This window comes from Haemaphysalis longicornis, unplaced genomic scaffold, assembly GCF_048455015.1.
Source record: "Haemaphysalis longicornis isolate Haplotype H1 unplaced genomic scaffold, Haemaphysalis longicornis Haplotype H1 scaffold_4, whole genome shotgun sequence".
Taxonomy (NCBI): Eukaryota; Metazoa; Arthropoda; class Arachnida; order Ixodida; family Ixodidae; genus Haemaphysalis; species Haemaphysalis longicornis.
Window position 1 is genome coordinate 130,911,833 of NW_027526361.1, and position 24,164 is coordinate 130,935,996.

At 45.6% G+C, this 24,164-nt stretch overlaps 1 protein-coding gene across 4 annotated transcripts in view; it reads left to right on the forward strand.

The window, feature by feature from the left end:
- The window catches only part of LOC144179376 (uncharacterized), a 117,649-nt gene that overhangs the window by 16,237 nt on the left and 77,248 nt on the right, over positions 1–24,164 (forward strand). For all 4 annotated transcript variants that reach the window (XM_077707711.1, XM_077707709.1, XM_077707710.1 and 1 more), the window contains 5 exons: positions 624–737; positions 1,651–1,726; positions 8,224–8,277; positions 12,658–12,719; positions 17,605–17,760. In XM_077707711.1, coding sequence (XP_077563837.1) covers positions 624–737; positions 1,651–1,726; positions 8,224–8,277; positions 12,658–12,719; positions 17,605–17,760 — 462 coding nt within the window. The remainder of the gene's footprint in view (positions 1–623; positions 738–1,650; positions 1,727–8,223; positions 8,278–12,657; positions 12,720–17,604; positions 17,761–24,164) is intronic.

Consider the following 24,164-nt stretch of genomic DNA (forward strand, 5'->3'; position numbering starts at 1 on the left):
CCATGTTTGTTTTGGTATCGCACGGCAGTGGTGGCCACTGCCAGTTGCTTCGATGGTTGTCATCTCGCAGCGAATGTGTTATAATTGCGAATAAAGTTTTTCGCTTATACAATAAAGTGCTTATACAAAAGCTTTTTTTTTTTTAACATCCACTGCGCACACCATGATCGCACGGCTCTTGTGGGAGCATCGATCATTGATGGAAGAGTTTCCGAATGGGGGGTATTGGTAGTTGACAGAAGAGCTTCTCTTTGCGATATGATTTTTAGGCGGCGCTCACATTTCTTCTTCTTTTTTTTTTTTTTTTTTTGAGAGAGATGCAGTTTTGGGGGGTCCACCTACATTTGAGTCAACTTACAATCGTGCAAATACAGTATATTACATGCACATTTTGATGGAGAAGAGGAAAAGCAGTGGCTTTTAGCTTACTTGCAACATGGTGCCTCCCCCTACCATTGCTCTCTCGATTGCTAACGCCTCCTGTGCTGCGTTTTGTTACTGCTGCGATGTCTCGAATCAAGCAGAGGGAACAAAGGTGAGAAAGGAAGCGCCTTAAAAATTATTTCAAGTTGCATCTGATCTTGAAGTCAGTCTCTGTCTTTCATGCTTACTCTTTCCTACAGGCTTCGCTCCTCTCTGAATCGGCATCGGTGGCTTCTGGTCGACCTAGCAAGCACCCGTTTGATGATGCCAGCCAGCTGTCCTACAGCGAGTTCTACCGTGTGGGAGACCCCAAGGTGCACTCGAGTTTCTTAAAACTGGACGGTGGTGGTGTACACTGTTGAGGATTCGTTTAGGACTATGCGCTGCTGGATAGTGTGCATTGGAGGAAAAACTGGCTTTCATGGTCAAAAGGGTGTCAGAGTCGGTTAGAAGATAAGGGTGCAGTTTTTGGAGTGGTTGATGCGAGTGCCTGAGGAAAGTAGGAGGCATGTTTGGATGTTCTGCGACCACGTTTTGCAGCATGCATATGTGCACGTTGCTATTTCACGTAGCGGGGATGGCATCACTGGCAGGAGTTTGGGGAGGTTTTCTGTAGCGGTTTTACCATCTACTGATTCATAAATAACTAATCTCCAAAAGTTGGCAAGCATCAGTGCTTCTTGATGCGACAGTGCTGTATGTGCACAGTATTATATTTTTTTTTTCTCGTTTTTGTAACGCATGCGTTCAGTTAAATGCACTGGAATTTACGGAGGGGATACCTTGAAGCCCTTTTGTGATGCTAGAGTCTGTGCTGGGAGTCAAGTGACCACAGTGCAGTTGAGCATGCGCTGATATGCGGTTTATAAATTCATCATCATCACCAAAAATAGTGTGGTCGATTTGGAGCATCAGACCCTACCACGTTATCACATAGCTATCTTGCATGATGCTCGCGCTTCATGTAGGTTCGCGACTTCCTTCCTTGCTGGCTTATGCTTCTACATTAATTCCACCAGTGTAAAGGGCTTTGAAGGGTGCTAATGCATTGCAAATGTCATTGTTGCAACATTTCAGCCTGCTAGACCAGGCTTTGTAGTAATAGGTCACTTGCCCGCAGGATTCTTGCATTCAGGCGCAGCGTGAAGATTTGAATCTCTGTGGTCACCAGGTGGTGTTTGAAAATTGGTGTCCTTTTTTTTTATGTTTATGCTACCACCCTTGTAGGATTCGTCAGATGCAGCACTGGATGAAAAGAGCCGCTCAGCGTTCCTCAAGAAGCACTTTGATGTCTCTGAATTGGGTGAGTGACGGTGGGAAGCCAACTCCCCGGGAGCCTACAGCACCCATTACGTAGCGCATTTTTGATGCAAAAGCATTGAAGGACTTGTTAAGCTAAAAATCCGGCGTCTGGCATCTGTAGCCACCCCTAAACCTTTCATTGGCTGCGATGTTGTACTGTTCTGACACTTTTCCTTGGTGTTCCTGACATTTGACCCAACATTACACCTTGAGGTCTAAGAATGCTGACAGGTCCATGCAGCTCAATGTACAAGTTTGACATTGCTTGGTACGTTTGTTAAAGGAACACTAAAAATAGTGGAAACAAAGTTGGCTCGTTTCGATAGATTAAGGTGCCGGGAATCCAAATTCACCATTCTCGCAACTCGCAGTTGTTTAATAAAGCAGAAAAGGGGTGTCGACACCCCGCATGCTTTTCGGGTACTGCGGTTTGTGACGTCACAATAATTGTGCACGGCGAGAGCTCGTTGGAGGAGCATCTATAAATGTTTTTTTTTTTAAATAAACAGCTCCGAAGTGGTTGAACACGGGAAATAAATGTAAATCACAGGTTTCCGTGAGGTGACGTAATTTCAAGAATGCAGACAACAGATTATATACGCTATGAGACAGGCTGCTTCACTCACCCTCGTCGGCCATCGTGCTTTCAGTTTTGTTTTAAACAAGCATTGGTGCACATTTAGCGAAGTCAGTAACCTACCACGGTGAACGCCCGAGCTTCTGCTTCGGCAGGAAGCGGCAAAAGGACGAGATGCATTGCAGGTGTTTAAACGACCTGACCCACCTGAGATTCTAACTCGTTCTCTGCACACGAATGTTGCTATCGGTAAGGCGTGCCCACGCCTGTGCACATGCCATTACCTGTGAAAGGTTAGGGTACTTACTGCAGGGGGTTATCCGACCAATCCGACCTTATGTACTGTCACTCACTGCGAGCTGTTGCTGATAAATAATCCGTACATTGTGCGCGCATAGCTCTACCCTTATGTTTGGGCCGAGCGGAGCCACTCCGAAGTTCGCCCATTCGGCGATGAAGATATACTCGAGACCAGTCTTGGGCAGTAACTAGTTACTAGTAACGCGTTACCGGTAACTAGTTACTTTTTTCAGTAACTTGTAACTGTAACTAGTTACTTTTAAGTTAGAGGAACTTGTAACTGTAACACTGTTACTTTTTTGTGGAGTAACTGTAACGATAAATATCGTTACAGTTACTTTATTTCTATAAAAAAATTATCCAACAGCAACACTAATTAACGAACGTTGTACAGTTTGCGCGTTTCACTTTTTAGGCCTTTTCTCCACAGAACCTTAGTCTACTTCATCTATGCCAGCTCACTCCCTTTGCATGGGTGAAAAAGATCTGGACTTGAAATGTTTAGGCGTGCACGTGTGCGTGGTGTCTCACGCGGTCTACTAAGGGCTCGAAGTTTCTAAGCTGCAGTATTTTCCTCAGCAGCGCGACATCCACGTGCGCCTAAGCGCACGTGGATGCATGTTGACGCGCCAGAACCTATAGTCCGATGCGCGGCTGCACCATTTTCGTCACATCTGGAGTGCAGTGAACAGGAAAACAAAGGGGAACAGGAATACAAAGGCGAGCAGGAAAACAAACACCCACAAACGCCGCACAACGCCCTGAAACCTCGGCACTGTCGCGGAAGCCTCGAAAACTCCGGTCAGGGCGTCTCTTTCTCATTAGCGACGTGCAGCCCCGTTTGCAGGGTCATAAAACGCCGCGGAGAGTCTCTCGGCGGCGTCGCGCTCGTCCAGCCTTAAGCGCACTCTAGAGTGTTCGATTCACAAGTCGCAGTTGCTTGCGACCATTGTGTGCGAGACCCTTGGCCGTATTTGGGACCACGCGTTTGGGACCCCTGGTCTAGAGGCTTCATAGAACTGTCAACAGTGCTCGAACGAGGTCGAGGAAGTAATAAATTTCATGCCCCTCCATACATACGACGACCCCAACAATGGTGGCCCCCTGCTGCCCTCACACTTGCCAGCATCTTGGCCGGCAGACGTCTGACCACACTGCCACTGCACGAAGAAATGTTCTTGGAAAGCCTCGCGACTTCGTTTAGAGGGCTGTGGCCGAAACGAAAACAGTAGCTACATCTGCTCCTGAAGGTTGGGTGCAAGGAATACTTGGGCGAGCTACGTTCGGCCTACGCCTCAAAGCAAACGAAGGGAGGGGTTCCTGGGATCGGCGACGTGATTGCTGTGGAAGGCTGGGATTGTGAAAGCAGTGTTTTCCGGTCGAGACGGCAAAATCTGCCTTTGTGAGGATGGGGGGAGGTGGAGGAGAGGGAAAACAGTAAAGCGTTCATTTCAGCTTCCTTTGAAAATATCTTGTCTCATTCCGGGGATGGGGGTGGCTGGGGGTTGGGGCGGGAGAACAACTCCGAGGGCCCACGGACAAACGTCGCATCGGCAATGGCTCAAATTGGTCCCCGTCTCCAATTTTAATATACACCGTGTATGTTACGGTGTATATTAACATACAACATAACATGGGGTTACTTGCGCCTTAGAAAGCGCTTCAGCCGCGGGCGTGTCGTTGGGCCACTTGTCGCTACTCCTCAATACTGGCTTGCTGAAATATTTGCGTCACAGTGAGGGCAAAGTTAGGCGACTTCTGGGAAATCGGTACTCGCACGTTAGGCCATGCGTGCTTGGAAGAGGCTCGAGGAGAACTAGATATATCCAGCCTGCCAGCCTGCGCGAGTTCTGTGGACTAGTTCGTGGAACAATGAACGTTGCGGCCCAAAAATACCTAGCGCCTCAGAGCACTCGGCCACGGAACGGGCTCTTCTGACCTTGGTAATATAAGGTATATATTGTACAACAAGTTTACACTTTTATTTAGTTTTGGCATTTCAAGCAGCTTAGGTGACTATTTGTTGTATTGCGCTCGTGCAGTAAGCGTCCCCCGAGTTTCCACAATAGCTCAGGTCTAGCAATTGCATTTTGTAGACGGAAAAGCGTTCGCAGATGCGTAGTCTTGCTGCTGACCGCTGTGCTTGTTCGCCCAGCGCAAAAAAGTGCTTCCCGCACCCTAGTTTTATGCTGTACGGTAAAAATATCAGTTGATTTTATTTCCTTAGTACCTATATTGACTTCGCTGACTCTTCTCCTGCCTTCAAGAGGCCTTATATTTTCCTACTGGCGTACCAGTCAGCGAAGCGTCGCATGTGCGCTTGTGCAGCGCTTGTGTGAAGCGACCTTGACTTGGAGCTAGATACAGTGTACAAACTAACCAAGTAAAGAAAGGCCCATTCTTCCATTCACAAACGTGTCCTGGCTTCGTTTCAACTGAGCGAACGAATTGCGACGGCCCGTCGGCGGACGAAACGCTGGGCCGACTGACTCTGTCTGAAGGCCGGGGAGCCGTGCAGTAGCGCAGCCAATTGCGAGCTTGGCTCCTCTCGACGTCACACGAAAACGCCGCAGAAAATGGGTGAGCGTAAAGAGAGGAGGACAGCCTTTTCGAATTAATTTTTCTACTAAATAAAATCGCGTAAACGCGTCCAGAGTGGTAGTAACATGGCCTGGGGACTCCGGACTACAATTTGCGCAAGTAATCCCGCAATGTTTACATATCTTTTCAGTGTCCCTTTAATATGAGAGAAAGCAGTGCTTATTAAATGAGGACCAACAAAGGAGTACACAGAAACACGAGCACTTGTGTATGTGTATTCCTTTCTTGGTCTTCATTTGAGCGTTATTTTTTCTCATTTGTCATGCATGTACCGTAAAGGCATGAAGTATGAGGTATCTACATTGTTAGTGGCCGCAACCTCTGTTGCAGAAAAAAGGGGCCGTCCACGCCAATACACCAATTATAGCATCCTACAGCAAAACCCAAAAACGACACTTTCAATGCAACACTATTCGGATGTTAATGCTTTCTCATTTGATTTAACTGATATAGTTCACCTGCCTACCTACCTGCCTACCCACCTACCTACCCACCTACCTGCACTACCAAATGCTTAGCATCCATGTGTGCACCGCTTATTTTAAGATGTCAGCATATATGCTTCCGCTTCGAAAGCTCGTGTCTGGGTGTATAAAGCTTGTCAATCAAGGCACGTGCCATCGGAAAATGAATGCGCTGTGTTTCAAGCACTAATAGCAGGGGTGAGACAGCTGCGCATATTGCGCCTTTCTGATACAGTTCCATTTTCCTGCGCCAAGCTGCTCCAAAAGCACGAAAATGGCGAAAATTGCGCCAAACTGCTCCAGAAGAGCCTCAATGGCACGGATTTTGATGCTCATGTCAGTTTCGGCGGGGACAAAAGCCTCCCGCATCCCGGTCACCGCTTTTATCGTCGGTCAATCGCAAACACAGAAATGACACAAATAGAAAGACTGAAATGAAGCAAGCGATAGCTTCTAAAACTCGATTCGCTTTCCCTCCGGGTTCGCTGAAACGGCCTTCTCGATTAGGCATCGCTGCGGCAACAAACAAGGCCGCCACCTGATCTGGCTGCTACCAACGCGCTCAGTGCGTATCGCCGATATTTTCCCTGGTCTATTTTACGCTATCAGCTGAGTTCCAGTCTATTCATTCTATCTGTTGTGGCTCTGAACAGTGACGTTAACGCGGGGTTATGGTTTGAGATTGGTGCCAGATTACGGGAAGTTGGGTGGCTCGAAAAAAAGTTCATTGAAATGTGGGGCCTACGACTTCGGCATGGTTTGTCCTTCAGTGCGAAACGCGGTGCGCGCGTCTATAATCGGGTTCATGAAGTGAATTTTTTGGCTTGTTGTGCTGTTGTAAATGCTGAGATGTTGCTGTGCTTCGAAGCGCGATCGCGAGCCTCGGGGATGGAACGGTCGACACGAAAGTTGCGAGCTGTGCTGCGGCGCCGCGACCTGTTCAGGCAGCGCCCAATAGCTGCAGGACTACACGGTTGCCATAGAACGCGACTATAACACTTGATGTATGCAAAGTGAAACTTAATGCCAAAATTTAGGTGGGTAAACATTAACGCTACTCAAATGACCATAGGGTGAACCTGCGCCCCGGGGACTGAAACGAGTAGGCTGGTTGGGCTATGCGACCGTTAGCTCGAAGCTGCTCAACTGTTGCCGTGACTACAGTCGTTCGTACAACGAAGCCTGGGATTACAAAAATAATAATGTTAGCATTAAAACAGCAAAAAAACGCCACAATTGCGGAGCCCTTAAATTTGATAAGAGTTTTAGCATTCCGTCTGTTCCGTCGTGTACGTAGTTACCGTGCTCACCGGGACTCGTCTGAGCACTTGGGCAGTCGTAGCCGTAGGGGGATTAGTTCCGCGAACCGTAGCATTTTATTGTTCGTAACATTTTATTGTTCGTAACATTTTATTGTTGCGGAATAAATTTCAATTTCAACCTGCCTTGTCCGCGCCTCCTCGCCCTTCCGCGCGCGCAGGCGCAGACCGGTCCGGCAAACCGGTAACAAAGTAATCAACAGAACAGACGGACTGCTAAAACTCTCTAATGTTAACGGCAGTTTTGTTGTCAGTGTTGCGTGCAGGCGCAACACAATATCACGAGTTAGGAAAAAGGTAGTGCAGTTAGTACTTTGCGTTACTCTTAAAAACTCTTTCAGGTAAGGCTGTTTGAGTGTTGTGTGCATTCAAAACTGATTGAAATGTGCACTTGACCCTGCAAATTGCTGAAATAATGATTTTTTAAGCTCACAAGGCGATTTAATTAATGTCCCTAACTGCTCCAAATCAAGATTCTTCTGCTCCAAAATCGAAATTTTGCTGCTCCGAAAACTGCTCCCAAATCTGTTTGGGCTGTCTCACCCCTGTAATAGCCAAAAAGCGTTGAATGCGCTGTTTCAAGTACTAATAGCCAAAAAGCGTTACTCGATTTCTTAAATTACATGTAATCTCCTGCTCCTAGCTGATTTTAGTGGTTAATGTTACGTGCAACGTCATAGTGTCATAGCAGTGCATTGCCTTCCTGCTTTACGGTGCATTCTGCTATGCGCAGCTTGTTTATTGTTGGTGTATATATTTCATATTTCCTTCAATAAAAAGTAGTAGTGAGTCAGGGCTCATCCTGTCACCTTTTTTTTTTTCCTTTCTATTGCCTTTGCGTGCTATCAGTAAGCTATGAATCATTACCAACTTTCAGTTGTCCATTCTTTAAAAAAAAAAACATTGTTGTACCTGTGTACATTATAATTGGGTTTGGTTTTATAGCACTAGTTGCTTTCCCTAAAATAGCTGTAAATTTCGGAGAGGAATAAGAATGCGTGCGTAATAAATGTTTTCTTATTATCTAAAGTAGTTCTAAAAGTGACATCATCCCCTGGAATGGTGTGTGTACAATGGCTGTTCTACAAAGCTTCCTACAGATTGTTTTCCACAAAGTTCCTGTAACCAAGAGTTAGCGCGAAGTGAAGAACCTGAAGTTTTTCTTGCTGTGGGAGAAAATTTGGCACTGCTACCAGACTTGGCCTCTGTGCTTACAGACTCTTTGCTTTCATTTCAGATTTCAGTATCCAGGAGGTCTTCGGAGTCAACAACGAACAGTTTGTGAGTGCAGGTGAGTAGTGTGCTCATGGTTGGAGTGACATAGCTTTGCTGGTTTAGATTTTTGAGACATGCCAGATTGATTTTTTTGTTTGTTTCTGGTGGTTCACATCGTTTTACACAGAAGATACGCCACTCAAAAGCCTCTGCGTTATGCTGAACGAAAGTGGGTCACATCTAGTGAGATAATAAATACGTCCCATTTTGGTAACATCGTAACATCGTATATGTTCTCACTGTGGAACACTTCGGGATAGCCGCATGGCACTACGCTGTTTAAGGTTTTTGGGCTTGCACGCGTGAACAGGTGTCCCAAATTACCTTTTTTGTTTTTCTTATAAAGTGCAAGAAGCATAAAAATTTGGTTCAGTGATACTAGGTATTTGCATAGGTTAAACAAAGCTGCCCTGTCTCTGTCTTGCTTGTGAGTTTTACGAGGGAAGTTGTCGGGCGTCTGCGTTGTCAGTAAGCTCAAAATCTACGTTGTGTGCTGTTTACGTCATCTTTGACAGTGTTTAAACGCGTGACAGATTTACGAAGTTTTGTGTATAGAACCATCTTTGTTGTCGCCGTCAATGGTCCAAAAAAGCCACAAATTCGGGGCTAACACTTTTTTTTTATAAAAGCATTTCCTGTACACACAGCGCTTACTTGCACGTATCATAAAACCAGGAAGGGGAGATGCCTGGAGGAAAGTGACAAGAGTGTGTGCTGGATTTGGGATACATGTCAGTCATAACCTACGTGATTGCAGAATCCTGGCCAGTTATGGAGTGTGCTAACTGTGTATGTACGGGAGTGTGTACAGAACATGTATGGGATGCGTACGGAGTTTGTACGGGAGTGTGTATGGGACGTGTACAGAATGCATACGGAGTTTGTATGGGAGTGTGTGAGAGCATAGTATGGCTGCCAACAGCAGAGCGTTGGTAAGTCAGATGTTGGCTCGCTGTTCTTAAAGGGACACTAAAGGGTGGAAGGAAGTTGGCCTGTATTGATGGATTACTCTGCTGAGAATCTAAATACACCATTCTCGCAATAAGGCAGAAAACGCCAGAAACATGAAAGCAGGGTACGACACATCACACGCATTTGGGTACTGCGGTTTGCGACATCACAAAATTGGTGAATGGTGAGAGCTCATTGGAGGAGCTTCTGTAGATCTTTTCCTGAAAAAAAAAAAAGTTTACATGGTTGAGCACGAGATATAAATGCAAATAAATGCTTTCCATGACCTCATAGTACCGGAAAAACACACTACAGGTTTTATACACTGCGAGGCAGGCTGCTTTCCTCACTATTCAGTCAGCCATCGTGCTTTCAATTTTGTTTTTGAAAAACATTGTTGCGCAATTAGCAAAGTCAATAACCTACGACGGTGAGCACCCGAGCTTCTACAAGCGATATACCTGGCACGAAGCAGCTAAAGTCCCTTCATTAGAAGTAGCAAAGGGAGCAACCGGTCTCCACCCTGGCTGCCCTCCTTACCTACAGCGCTGGGTGCATGGACCGTTTCACTGAGAACTCCTGAACTTAGACACGAAAGTAACTTGTTTGTGTTTCTGTAAATGAATCCATCTATTATGCCGCAGGGCAAACTTTCGAATTAAAAAAAAAACAAAACAGGATGCACCGCAGGTGGTTAAGCGAGCCGCCCGAGCTTCCAAACTCACGTTCTCCGCTTGCGGAGGATTAGGAGGAGGCGTAACACTTTAATTGTTGGTATCGGTAAAGTGTTCCCTGTTCTAATATAATCGCCCAGAAAATAAACTTACTGTGAGTGGTTAGCTGACCAATCTGCCCGTTCGCCTCGAGCCGCTGTTGATAATTCGTAAAAGCGTGCGTCACTCTGCGCAGGCAATGATGGCTGCCATGATTTGTGAAGAGGGTTTATTTCACGCTAGCTTCGCATTGTGCGAGAGAAGATAACGAGATGGTCGCGATCGCCGGAAAAGGTTTTGTAAAGGCACCTGCCAGGAGCCCAGAACGCTGCGCTTGATATTCAAAATAGCACTTGTTGCTTCAAAAGCCCTCCATGCTTGCAGCCGGCTTGATGGTGTCTGGGATGCCGGAGTGTACGGGCAGACCGGCAGCTCGAGCATCCAAATGCGTTTCTCATTCCGTCGGTGAAAAAAATCTAAAGTCCAAGCCAGCCTCCTTCGCCAGAGAAACGTTGCTGTAGGAGACGTGTGCGCCGCCGCGCTGCGCTGCCACTGCAAGCTGTTTTGCTCACGCCACTCTGCGCCACTGTCCATGTCCCCAGAGTGAACACACCCCCGGGGATCCGCTCCTATTTTGTGACGCAATGCCTAAGTCACACACACACACACACAAAAAAAAAAAAAAAAAAAAAAAAGAAAGGGAAGCGCGTGAGAAAAATGCCAGCTTTATTTACTTATTTCTGAGCAATTAACTCGCCGTTGCTCGTCGAACAAAAGCTGAGGTAGCTACGAAATGTGTAATCTTTCAGCTAAACCAAAATTTTATTCAGCCTTTGGCATCCCTTTAACTTCACCGTGAAAGTCCTCAGTGCCGTTTTGGTGTCCTTTTTCTTTCTCGGGTCTCGAAATAAGTTTTTAAAGCAGCAGGTGTCGAGTACCTGAGAAAAAAAGGTATTTAACTCTTTCGCTACCGCAGAAAATTGACCAATTTTTAGGGGTCCAAGAAAACATTTTTTTCCTGCTAAAAAATTGGTTAGGCACTAATTGCAGGAGCACAAAATGCAGATTATTTAACGGCCTTTCCAATAACACCAGTTTTTTAAAGGTTTTCATATATCATAGTTGTGAAAAAAAATATCAAAATCAAAATTTTTGTCAAGTAGTCGAAAAAAATGATGAAAAAGGAGTTGTGTATATCAAACCACCGGTAGTAGAAAAAAATTAGAATATACATTTCGTAGGGAAACATTTCAAAAACACACCCTAAAAAAAATGTCGACTTGCGCGGAACAGTTTTTCAGATAAAAAAAAAAAAATGTTAGCACGCACGGTGCTCGGGTCATGCGGTGAAGCCCAACCTCTTATTCAAAATGTGCAATTTCGGGTGGTTCCCTAGAATAAATCTGGCGGTTTGACGTTATCAGAGGCACCAATTTGCCCCCACATAACGTAAAAGCATCTTGTCAATGGCTGACTTTGCATTTACAGCGAGCACAATATTTGGGACAAGCACGCGATGCGGAAAAAAACATGCATGACGTTGAAAACGGAACGCCGTGGTTGATGCTTGTTGTCGTTCACGGTCAATTATCTCTCAAAACATAAAGCTGAGCTTTATTATCATCTTCTTACTCGCAATTGTAGCTTTGCTCGCAAAAATGAGGTACGATGAGCCAGAATCGTGCCCTGCGATCTTTGGCCGAGTAGCAGGTGCGCGCTGAAAAAGATCAGCACGACGAGCCTCCTCTTTTGCAGCGCCACCTAACATTTTTCAAATGAAACAGTACAAAAACTTATCAGAGACTCCGTCCGAATAGACAGTTACACTAAGCAGCAACATTAGACACCCGGATATACCCTCGCATGGAAATGAAACTGGAAGGCGAACAGCTGGCAGTGTAAGGCCGGTTTGAAGTGGTGTACTCGGCGGAACAGATATCTGGCGACTGGGTGTGACCTTTTGACTTGCATCTGAAGTTATCGCAGAAATCGGGTTAGGGTGGGGGGAAATCAGGAGCGCCGTGCTTTGTTCGACGATCAGTCGCGGACGCTTCAGGCGCCATGGCAGGTAGCCTTGAAGTTGGGTAACTGCGTAGTAGCGCTAAATGTGAATCTCGCGATAAAGAAACGAAACCGAAACTGTTGTAAACTGTTTACGAATGGTCCTGGGATAAGTAGAACTACCACAGTACTTAGAACAACTTGCGCAAAGGCAATAAAACTGCCTAAAATCATAAAGTAGCTTTGCAACCAGGCACTGCTTGACATTTTCAGCCGATTTCTGGGATTATTACTGTCAGAGCGCGAACCTGACGATTGAAAATCGTTTGCTAGTTCCCCATTCACGCCCTGATAGCAAAAAACAAGCGCTGGTGCAGAGTAATTACGAGTTGCACGCATTGTTCGTTGGTAGCCGTGACGCGCGATGACCACGCCCCTTTTCCACACCCAGGTGATTCAAAAGCGTGTCAAAAATCACGTTTCCGTTGCAAAAATGAAAACAAAACTGATTTTTAAAGGCCATTTTCTGATCTAACTCCGAACAGCTTTACTTGTTCGAGAAACGCCTGGAACGCTATGAAAAGGCGCTCCCAAAAGTATCGATCAAATTGATCGATTTTGATAGGCGCGGTAGCGAAAGACTTAAATAGCCATTGTTTTAAATAATTGTTTAATTGAAATTCGGTGTTATTTCTTTTGTCAACGGATTGTTCGGGCCCTTGCTTGTCCAGCTGATGCAGAAAGCCAACTCGCTGAAGCTGAACGGGAGTTTGAAGAGGAGCACAGGTTTGAAGTGAGTGTGTTTTTGCAGTCGTGTTAGGCTTGGAATCTTTTACCCTAATATTTAACATTCCATCTCCATTGCGGTGTCATTCTCAGGGAAAACAGTTGCTGCATTGAAACTTTTTCAATGTGAAACTAGCTCTGACATTCAAAACCTTGTTAAGAAAGACTTCTACATATTCAAAACTGTGTGGAAGCCAAACTAGCTCATGTGCCACTTCTTTTTTTTTTTTAGCTCTAACAAACTTCTTAGCTCTGTTGTTTTGCCTGACTGTTTTAATCAACAGTAATAGAATTGCAGAGAAGTTTGTGCTTTATTGTCGTTGACAGTAATATACAATTGAGCTGTACTGAGCGATCTCGCATTGGTCATTCGTTTAAGCTTTATTTGACAAAGCAAATGATTTCCAGCATCTTGAAAGCCGTCAGTATTGCTTCACACTGTAACGTGTGGGTAACATGTTTCTGAGAAAAAAATCTAGTCAGATGTAGCACTGACGGCTGGAGCGGTGAAAGTGCTTTGCTGTTTACAAATGCAACACCTGACATCTTGTGGTCGTGTGCAGTCCTCACTGCCAATAATTTCATTCAACCTCAGCTGATGCTAAAATATGCAGAACCATTTTGTTGCTTTTTCGTTTTTTTTTGTAATGGGCATGCTGGGGTTAAAACAGGTGTACGCAACTATGCAGTGCTGTCAACACTGTTTCCAGAAGGTGTGACAGCCTGGGCAATTCTCAAGTTCAAACAGCAAAGTTGCGCACGTGTATTCCCGTTTCCTTGGGTTGTGTGAGGGCCTGGCCAAAAAAAGAAAAGAAAAGGGAGGCTCCATAATGGCTGCATGTAAGGCATATTATTTTGCAGTACTGTTATGTGCACTAAAGCCTTTTTCGTCGTATTCTAACAATAGGGGAAACTTGAGTAACTTTCGTGGGGCTGCGAAATGAAACACACTTAGGTTAAATGGCTTTAAAAAAGTAGAGTCGACAGTTGGGCTAGTTAGTGTTGATACATCGTGAAGTAGCGCTTAAAACAGGACGAAATCGGAGAAGACACACCGTTGCAGCGGCGCCGATTTATAGTACCTTTAGCACTTGTGCTGCCTGCAGCAAACAATGCTTTTTTCACTGAGAAATCAAATAATTCAAGTCAAGATTTCAATTGTCCCACCGCGTCGTGGTTTCGTGATATCAGCGATGAGATATTCAGCATAGGTACCTAAAACAAAAGCAGTGTGCTGAACCGAAAAAAATACCAGTTTGGTTTGGGGGAATTTATTTTGTTTTGGTTCAGTTCCGGTTTGGCTAAATCACAATCCGAACTGGTTTGCGAACGTTCGGAGAGCAGTTTGTGAACCGGTTCCCTAATAAATTATTAGCGAAGTGCTAAAAAGTGTAGCCTGATAGTTTAATGCTACCATAAAAACTAAATACAGTTCTGGCACATTGAAAACGCTGCTTTTTTCTGTAAAAGTTATGGAATTTAGTAAGCAATTAGGCCAGGTTATTAGGGAAGGAGATGGAGTAGTCACGATTTACAAGCTGGTTTCCCGCCCAGCCGCAATGTTGTCCTTCCTTGGAACTACTTAAAGGAACCACCAAGGGTCACCACTGTCTGTGGGATATACTTTCTCCCGCTTCCTTTGTTTTGTTGTTGAAATCTCAGTGCTCTCTCTGCCTATTACTCCGAACATAAAACCCCCGGAGTTAGGCCTGCGTTAGGCCTAGTCATAGTGAGTCGTGCTTGCTGGGGCCGAAGGTAGATAACTCTGCGTGTTGTAAACCTCCAGATATAGTACAAGAACTGCGTTCCCTGGTCGGAGTAGGTTCTAGTGCATGGTAGAACACCTGAATAGTAGATAGATAAAGCATAACTCGGATGGGGCTGGCACAGCGGCCAGCAAGGAGGTTAGCGAGGCGCCATAATGCTGCGAAATGGTGTAACATCTGCTCCAAATTGCATTTCCCGCTGCTCCAAACCTGCTCCAAAAGGCCTTTCTGTCTGCTCCAAGCCGGCTACAAAGAGCACTTTTGCCTGCTCCCACACCCACGTACCCTATTACAGAAATAAGATTTAGCACAGTACAAGACACGGACGGTGAAAAGGACGGGACGGGCGCTACCCGTCCTTTTCACCCGTCCCGTCCTCCTTTTCACCGTCCGTGTCTTTTGCTGCAATATGAACCAACTCGCCCAGCAACACGTCTTACCATGTACCCTGTTCTACTTGTGCAGCCATGTAAATGCTACCTATGAATTCGGTTGTTTGGCCACATGGGATACTTTTTTAGCAGTCACCTTGGGGAGAATGTGAGCCAGAACTTTGTAGAAAGTGAGCTTTAGTAACGCTCAGTCACTGTTTACTGCTGTGATCACTGGTATGCATTTTCAGATAGCTATTATCGATGTGTGTGTCAACATGAATATGTCTCCGTTCAGGCTAACCATCGCCCCCTTTCTGTTTGCGATGTTGTGGAATCGTGTAAGAGGTTATACGGTTACAAACTGAAAGGGTGATTGGACGTGTGAAGCACGAGATGGAACGCTTTTGGGAAGACGCTTGTTAATTTTTCGGTATCACTACTTCCCCTCCAGAAGCAGCTGCAGCAGAGCAGCGAGTTATACCAGTAAGGGAGTGAATCTCCGAAAACAAAGTGGCCCTGAATGAGACACAACAGCAGAACAAGCGCAAAGTATGAACGCTGGGCGAATATCGTAGTGCATGGCCAAATGTGATAGTGCAGGACTGGCTTGCTTTATGCTTGTGTCATCTTAGTGCCGTTTTTTTTATCCAAGACATAACATGTAGCCCCTGCAAGGTTGGGGGATACTATTTCTAGCAAAAGGAGAGATTGCATGTCATACGCTAACAGTTTTCTTTGCTTTATTCTATTATCATTATTTGAATATGCCAAAAAACGCCAAGTTCTGCTCTACGCGTCCTAAAAAATTGGCCCCGTATCTGCTCCTTTGCTGCAGATTTCATCCAAAGATGATAGTCTCCTGCCTCTCCTGCTGCGTAACTGCCTCCCCTCTCTCTCCCGCCTCCTTTGCACACTGTTCTCTTCGTGTCTCGGTCGCTCCGTAATAAACACAGTGATGGTTTGCTGAACTCGATTCAAATTTCTCATGTTCGCACTACCGTCAGGCCATTTTTTGGGACATCTTGTTACTGTTGCGAGCGGCGAGTGCTTTTTGTATTTTGTAGTTAAAATATGTTTTTTTTTTTTATATTAAAGGAACACTGCAGGTATCAGTTATGTATTATTGTATTGCCTCAAATATCCCTAATGTTTCCTTTTTGCTGCACAGTGTTTGCAAGTATGAGTTATTGTTCCAGCTTTAATAGTTTGAAAATTTCTTTGCCTCGTTCAAGAGTCCTAACTTTAGCCGGACGGCTGAATCAAGGAACGCTTAGACATATACAGTTAAACCTCGATGTAACGAACTTCAATGTAACGAAACCCTCGATTTAACGAACCACGGAATTTTTCGTCACTTCAAGTGTATGCACACCATGTATTTTCACCCTCTGTGTAACGAAGTCCCGTTCGCCGGAATTTCAATGTAACGAAGTTTCATGGAGAACTAGGCACGAAATTTAAGTTGTAGAGGTATATTTTGGGAGACGCAAGCGCCGAAATGGGGTCTCAATAAAACTCGGAACAGCAACACGGGCCGCCCAATGCCGCGGATGCAGCGAGCCCCTTGACTACACCACGTGGTTGGTCTTTTCTGTTGTGTTTTCCTGTGGAAACACACTTCTGCGCAATAGTCTCATATACCCACAGCCAAATCTAAATGTCCAAGTCCGGTGTTAATGTTCATACTTGTCAACATTGTTTAACAAGAACAAAACATTAGGCAAATATGAGGCAGAAAATCAATACATAAGGGGTATTTGCAGTGTTCCTTTATTAAAAAATTCACGGGTGCTTGGTTTTTGTGATAGCAAATGAAATGATGTAGTACTGCAGGAAACTGTCGCCAGCTGTTACTCGTGCTGCTATAGCTCCTGGCGGCATTTAAAAAATCAAACGACTGGCAACAGCAACGGAAGGTTCCACTAGATAGGCTCCACGTTCCACTTGGAACGCTCGTGGAGCAGGGCAACAGGGCTCTATAAACGTTGTAGTGGGGTGCCTCGATTCACGCGAGTCTCTGCCGTATGGCAGCACTGGCATCGAGGCACCCGACCTGGAGTGGTGGAACGCGGTAAATTTCGATTGACTTGAGCAAACATCTAGCGTGTTCATCTTGGGAGGAGCGAGACGGGAGAGGAACAGCATGGGAGGTGAGTGGGAAAGAGAAGGGAGGCGCCAGTCAACTATTGTCTTTTGGTGACATTTGCAACGAAAGGAGCAGATACGCGGCAATTTTTATGTTTTCATTATACAGCCTACCTGAGCGAAGTTTATGTTAAAGGTGGTGTCAGTGTTATTCTGATGAGTAATTCTTTCGAATGAACCAAACTTGCATTTTGCCTTAATGGCCCCTTTAAACATGGCATTGTGCTGTCAATGTGTGTGGTCTGGAAGCTATCTGGAAGGTTTTTTCGTACTAGTGGCGGCAAATTTTTGTTTCTTACAGTTTGAAATTGGTCTTTGATGACTGATTGTAGGCGTGCTGTAGTGGAGGGCTCCGGATTAATTTTAACCACCTTGGGATCTCTAACGTGCGCCGAAATCTCGTACACACTGGCGTTTTTGCTTTTCACATCCATTAGAAAAGCGGCCGCCGCGGCCGGGAATCGAACCTGTGTCCACATGCTCAGTAGCACAACGCCTTAGCCACTGGGTCACCACGGCGGGTTGGAGCACTTTGAGGCTGGAACATCTTTTAGGCTCTGTCGCTAAGGGATAGAGTGTGACTTTCGGTATCAAACCTTGTGTGCAGATTCCGGAGGTTCCACCAGCAACTGGCCCATTGGGGGAGGTGGAAATAGATGAGAACGATGTCTCCTACCCGTCTTTTGTGTCTGTCGATGGAAATGAGCGGATCACCATCAGTGCCTACCTGAAGAGTCGTTCTGCGCCCATTGACCGCATCCTTGTGAGTGGTTGAAAAAGAATGCATATTTTCTGTGTGCGTTTGTCGGGTGCCTGCATGCGTTTTCACTGGATTTATGTATTCTTTGTAAGGTTTTGTGAAAATTTGAAAATTTCAAATATCAAAGGAAATAATGCAGTACAGTTGAGTCCCGCTTCAATGAAATTGACGGGATGCGCGAAAAATGTCGAAGCGAAAATTCGTTGCGGCGAAATCTGCCCCAGCACACCACGGAAGGGCAAGAAAAATAGCCCCGGATATTTCCGAATCATTGGCAGCATAATACAATGCTTAGAAAAACGAGTGACGTGCAATGTCGTGTTTATTCGGATAACAAACATACCAATGGTTATCTGTTTTTTACCTGCATGCAAAAAGCGTGTTACGGAGGGGGGGTCGAAGCAATGCAGGCGCAAAACGTATTGCTGTACAATAAAACATATCCATGGAACTGATTACTTGCAAATGGCTGGTGGCGGGGGTGATTTATTAACAAAGGAGGGAAGAGAAAAGAAGTGGGGATATTTTTGAACTCAACGGGGAGTTCACTCTGCTAGGCCATCGGAAGCCCTCCTCTCGCTTGTGGCAGGAGCGGTGCCGTTATATTGTCCTCTGACTGGGCAGGGCAGCAACTGGCCTTGGCAGGCAAGCTGCGCGCGCTTGCATTTAACGTGACCGCGCGCTTGCAAGTAAAACAGGATGACGCGGATTCAAGACTAAACACGAAAACATTATTTTTGCTTTTGACTCTGAAGAATTGCCGAAGGAAAACTGCAAGGACAGCTGCTCACAACACACACATCATGGTGCCGGTGCGCCCCATCAGCAGAGCACATTCACGCGATTTCAACTGGACGCATATTGGCTGGAACGCTGGCTTGGCGAAGTGGGCCTACGCCTCATGTAAAGACAGCTAGCCACATTGTTATTGCCAGCAAAGAAGGGTGTCCACCCACGAATTTTTTTGTTTTGGGTGGCGGTGTGGGCGCACTGTGCACATTTTCTGTGAAACTAAACGACCTGAATGTATAAAAAGTTAGATAGCTGTCGTTATGCTTATTTTATTGTAAAACAAATGTTCAAGCCCAGCCCCAATCAGTGAAAATTTCGTTGAAGCGAAAGCAAGCCAGACAAATGGTTCGCTGTGGCGAGGACTTTGTTGCATTGACTTCTATGGCTAAGTTATAGGGAATTGGAAATATTTTGTTGAAGTGGAGTTCGTTGTAGTGGGCTTTGACTGTATTCTATTTGGCTTCGAATTGGATTGCAGTATAGTGGAACCCTGATAATACGACTTTCAAGGGACCGTGCAAAAGCGTCGTATGACCGGGGGTGTTCATGATGCGGGTAAATGCCGCCCAAGTAGACGGTCTCGCACAACAGGTGGGCTAAGAACCTATTTAAACTACTATATTTAGTACGTTCTCGCAAAATTTGCAAACATTTAGCTAGAATCCCAAATTAAAAAAAAAAAAAAAAAAAAACATTTGTGCACCGTCTTTTACAGAGCGTCTGCACTAGCCCGCCAGCCCTGCGCCTTGCGCAGGGCTGGTTTGAGAGGGGAAAAGGCGAGAGTGTGAAACTGCCAAGGCCGAGCGAAAAGAGTGATAGTACGACGCGGTGATGGATCGATGAGAGGCGGCAATGCGGCTTTGAAAGGCAGTCAGAGAGCAGAGATAAGGGGGGGGAGAGAGCGTCGTGAAAGGAAGAAACTTGGATTGAGCAGGCAAGGAAAGGAGGGGTTCGGTGACCGGCACGGGGTCGCGTCGGATGCATTTTCACGTTAGTCGGCTCAGTGGGAGCCTCAAAGTCACCGTCTATGTCGGCCACCTGGACTTCGACTTCTCTTGGTTGGCGCGTTGGCATTCTGCTACTGCGTGGGGTGTCGAAGGTTAACTCCCACCTGCCAGTACCTGCCTGCTTGCTTGCGTCTGTTCAGCAGGTAGTCTGGCCCGCCTGTGGACCTTTGCACATCAGGCAGCGTCAAATGGGGGGTTAAGAATAAAGAAAGGATGGGACAAGGCGGGGAAGTGGTGTAAAAGATTGGGAAAAAATGCACTGACGATTACTATACTCCCTAATGCGAAATTTGTGCGTAGCGCAAACTGCAGTTTTCTTGGTCCCGGTGCATATCTGCTGTGTCTCAGGAAGTGATCGCATTATCAGTGAACGCACGGCAGTGCATGCTACTCTGTTATTATCTCGCAGCGCGTCACCGCCGCCGGCCAGCGTGTTGTTGCAAATCGTGTTTGAACCACCTGCGCAAATGTCACGTGGTTCGGATTAGTGGCGAATGGAACAGCTTCTGGGAAAAGTGTCAGGGGGAGGGCGCTCCTTGGTGGCGACGCATGGAGAAAGTGTGAGGGGGATGCAGTGAGAGGTGGCTTAAAGGGGCATATGACAACGTAAACAGAGAGCGGCTGTGGAGAACGCTGAAACTCCAGGGATTAGATGACGAGTTAGTACAGTTCCTTGTAGCGATCTATAAAGACAATAGAGTGCACCTTACTTGGGAAGGACAGAAATGCGCCCAGCAGGTTTGCGAATGCTGTACTCTGCTTAAAATCAGACGTTCTATCAGGCCTTGAAGTAAACCAGAGAACGGTAGGACGTTTGGCCTTAGGCGTGCATGGAAAAACAACTTACGAAGCAGTTCAGGGAGATATGGGCTGGGCGTCGTTTGAAGTTAGAGAAGCTCAGAGTAAAATATGCTTTGAGATGAGGTTGAGGGCAATGGATCAACGAAGGTGGGCAGCTAAGGTTTTTAGGTACCTATACTTGAAAAGCGGGGACACGCAGTGGTTATGAAAGACTAGAAGGTTAACGATGAAATACGGAAAGAACAGTGGAGGATCCAAAACAGCAAAGGTAACCAAAAAAGAGGCAAGGCAGATTGAAACGAATAAATGGAGGGAAAAAATGGAAGCTAAAACGTCGTTAGAGGTACAGGGCTGATAAATTGAACATCAGAAAGGAAAATTTCTACGATAATTCCCAGGAGGTTGCCTGCGAACTAGGAGTTTTGTGGGGAAGTATTCACAAAATGATGGGGTATGCGTGGTCTGCGGAAAAGAAACAGAAACTATGCAGCACATAGTGTTAGAATGTGAGGGTATCCATCCAAATCTACATGAAGGGAATATGGGGCTTCCAGAATTCCCAGGATTTAAGGGTATCACAGAGGAAGTTAACTATAAGGCTGTGGAGGGGACGAAAAGAAGATTAGAATGCCGGTGGATGAAAAGCAGAGAGGGGAATATTGCCTAGGACAATTACCACCTGTAACAGGGGAAAAAAAGTATTTCGGGCCTAATAAGCTTTAGTGCCTCCCCTAAGCAGCGCTAGTATTAAACCAAGAGTGTAAAACATGGTTATATAGTCCTTTTTGGTAAGATGACATGTCATCACCCCGCTTCAAAGGGGAGACCAATAGCAATCATCATAATCATCATCATCATCGGCTCCATAGCTGCGCATGCCGCCCTCATCCTCGCCCTTCGCCAAATTCTCCTCTCCGTTTTCTTTCTGCCTTGGCGGCTTCGTTCGCTCACTCCGTTACGTGGTAGACGCCGCCACTGAGAAACCCAGGTACCGGCTGCCAAAGGGCTGTGCCCTAGAACACCCAATTTATCCCCGCCAGGGTCTATTGTATGAAGCGGACAGCGTGCGCCCGAGCGTGCATCGCGGTTTTAAGGGAGCCATGAGGACAAAATACAAGTTGGGTTTATTAGAAAGACTGCTTAATCCCGATAACAATGATACCAATATCATCGCAATCTTCGAACAAATAACGGAGATATGGAAGAAAACGTGTGAAGCAGTCGCGACTCCCTAGCCAATTTCCCGCAACTTTTCTATGACGTCACGGAAGCTTGTTTGTGTGATTGGCGGCCGCCTAACTGACCTGTCGCGACGACACATGACTGGACGTCTGTAATGGGGCCTCTAGTTCCATTTGACTGCATCACTCGAATGCTAACGTGCAGTTAACGCACTGAAAATTATGCTTTATTGTTGTATGACGTCATTCTTGCTCATAACACGTCACTGTGGCGCAAAATTTGAAAGTTTTTGAATACTTAATGCTTTTTTTTTTTTTTCTTAAAAAAAACGTCATTTGTGGCTGTAATGGAGCTGAGGGAGATACTGAATCCTAGTTCTTTCAAATTACACGAAGTTGTATTTTCTCTTCATGGCTCCTTTAACACATTGTTTCTAGAGGAGTTTGCCGGGACCGCGGTGATTTGTCGTAAGAAGTGGGTCGTAAGACTGGAGGACGTTACTTCAGGGTTTCACTGTAATTGGAAATGTGAAATGGGTGGAAATCTTTTGAGGTTAGAAAATGCAAAGGGACGGCTGTTTCAGTGAGCTTGGATAAATAAAACTTTTCTTTTTGAAAATAATGATCTCCGTGCTTGAAACAAACACATGCGGAATATATTCTTGCAGTGAGTTAGCATTAGTTGAGCGCTGGAATTTTATTGCACTTTGAGCACCTGTGATCGACCATCGCAAACCTGCACTGCTTCGTACAGTGGCAGTGACATGCTTACCCTCAGTGCACCGGTGACTCGTGGCTAAGGGGTAAGAAGAACGGGCCTGTGGAGCGCCTCTTATCTCTGTGGCATTTGGTCCACTCCACACACGTGCTTCCGTTTTCTTATTGTGGTAAAATGGTCATGCTCATTGTGCCGGGGTCAACGTTCTTTAGATAAGCCTAGCTGTGTACTGTCATTATCCTCAATTCCCATATAGCCTGCAGAAAACCACCTGCCGGCATTGGTCAGAAGACTGGGATGTGAAACATATAATTAATCAGTGGCATAGAGACACCTGCCATGAGAGGTTTAAAATGTCGTTTGATAAAAGAAATCTGTACGGTATAACTCATACTTTCATGCACATCACATCGCTTTAAAGCATCCTTGGCGCAAGCGAATGAGGATCCATATGCAAGTAGGAAATTGTGAGGGTGGTCAATGGAATTGCTGCTGCAGTAATGAGTTCCGTTCCTTTTGCATGGTCTCCTTTTGAGCGGAATGATGAAAGTAGATGCTGATCGGAGGTTTGAAACAGATTCTTGGGCTAGGACATTTCCTCGTCTGTTTTGGCTGCCTGCGTTCGTCGCGTAGCCTTGGCATTTTCCTGCCCATGCTCTTGTTCAAGAACATTTGTGCCGCACATAGGAGGCCTTGGCGGCCGCTTTTCTGATGGAGGCAAAAAGCGAGAATGCCCGTGTGTTCAAGATTTGGGTGCACGTTAATTAAAGGGACGGGCAACCGATTTTTGTCGAGTATATGTTCTCTATCCCAAATGAAAGGGCATCACTTTAAGGCACCGTAACGAGAAACGGTTTTGCTGATAACGCCGCAGAACTTTTTTAAAATCGAGATTTTTAGATCTACGAGCCGTATGCGTCCTCCCTAAAATAATGCTGGCAACCATGACATACAGTAGGGCGGAAACATACTTTTGTCTGCAAAATGAAAAGTGATATTCAAAAACTTGTCCCCAGCTAAGAAAAGTGTGAATCGCAGGCTTTCTTGTTCCTTTGTGTGTGTTTTTTTTAATCTGGCTTCACGTTGTGGAGGTCGGAAGTTCGATTCTCCCCAAGCACGTCCCTATTTTGTTTTAAGCTGCCGTTGGCACATTTGGAAACTGAAATCGAATATTTTGGCAGAACAAATGACCCTGACTCAGGCAGAATCGTCAAAGCTCCTTCAGTGGGTCTGTATACTGAACGCTGCCGTTGATTCTGGGCATGGAGGCTCAGTTAGCCACACTGAGAGCAACCCAGCGGTGGCGGGCGGTGTGTCTTAAAAATTTTCAATATAATATTTAAAAATACATATACAATTTAAACTTATACAAATACTTCTGTTAAAAGGTTTTCAGTGAGTGAATAAACATTTCAGCAGTTCCAGTAGCTGCTAGGTTTGCAGGTCACGTGACTGGGACACATATTGTAGTGTCAAGTTTTGACACTACACACCGCCACCCTACCGATTTCACAAAGTTTGCTGCCAAATTAAAATTATTTCCACCAATTTGTTTAGAAATTGCTTGTGGTTACCTAGCTATATAAAACGCTGGCTTTCGTATGAGCTAGAGAACATATACGCGACAAAAATCGGTTGTCCGTCCCTTTAAAGATGCCCAGGTGGTCAAAATTAATCCAGAGCCCTCCACTACGGCGTGCCTCATTGCGTGTGTAGCGTTGGCATGTTAAACCCCCATAATCAATCAAGCACACATAGGAGGCACAGAATTGGTCATTATTTTCAGCTGTGCAGCACACAGAAAGCAAATGCAGCCAGTAAGGTGACCAGTGGAACTCGCGAGCTCAATCCTACAGTGCTAGCCAGGATCTTTATCTTTGGTTTTAATGTGCGAGTCTCACTTGTGCA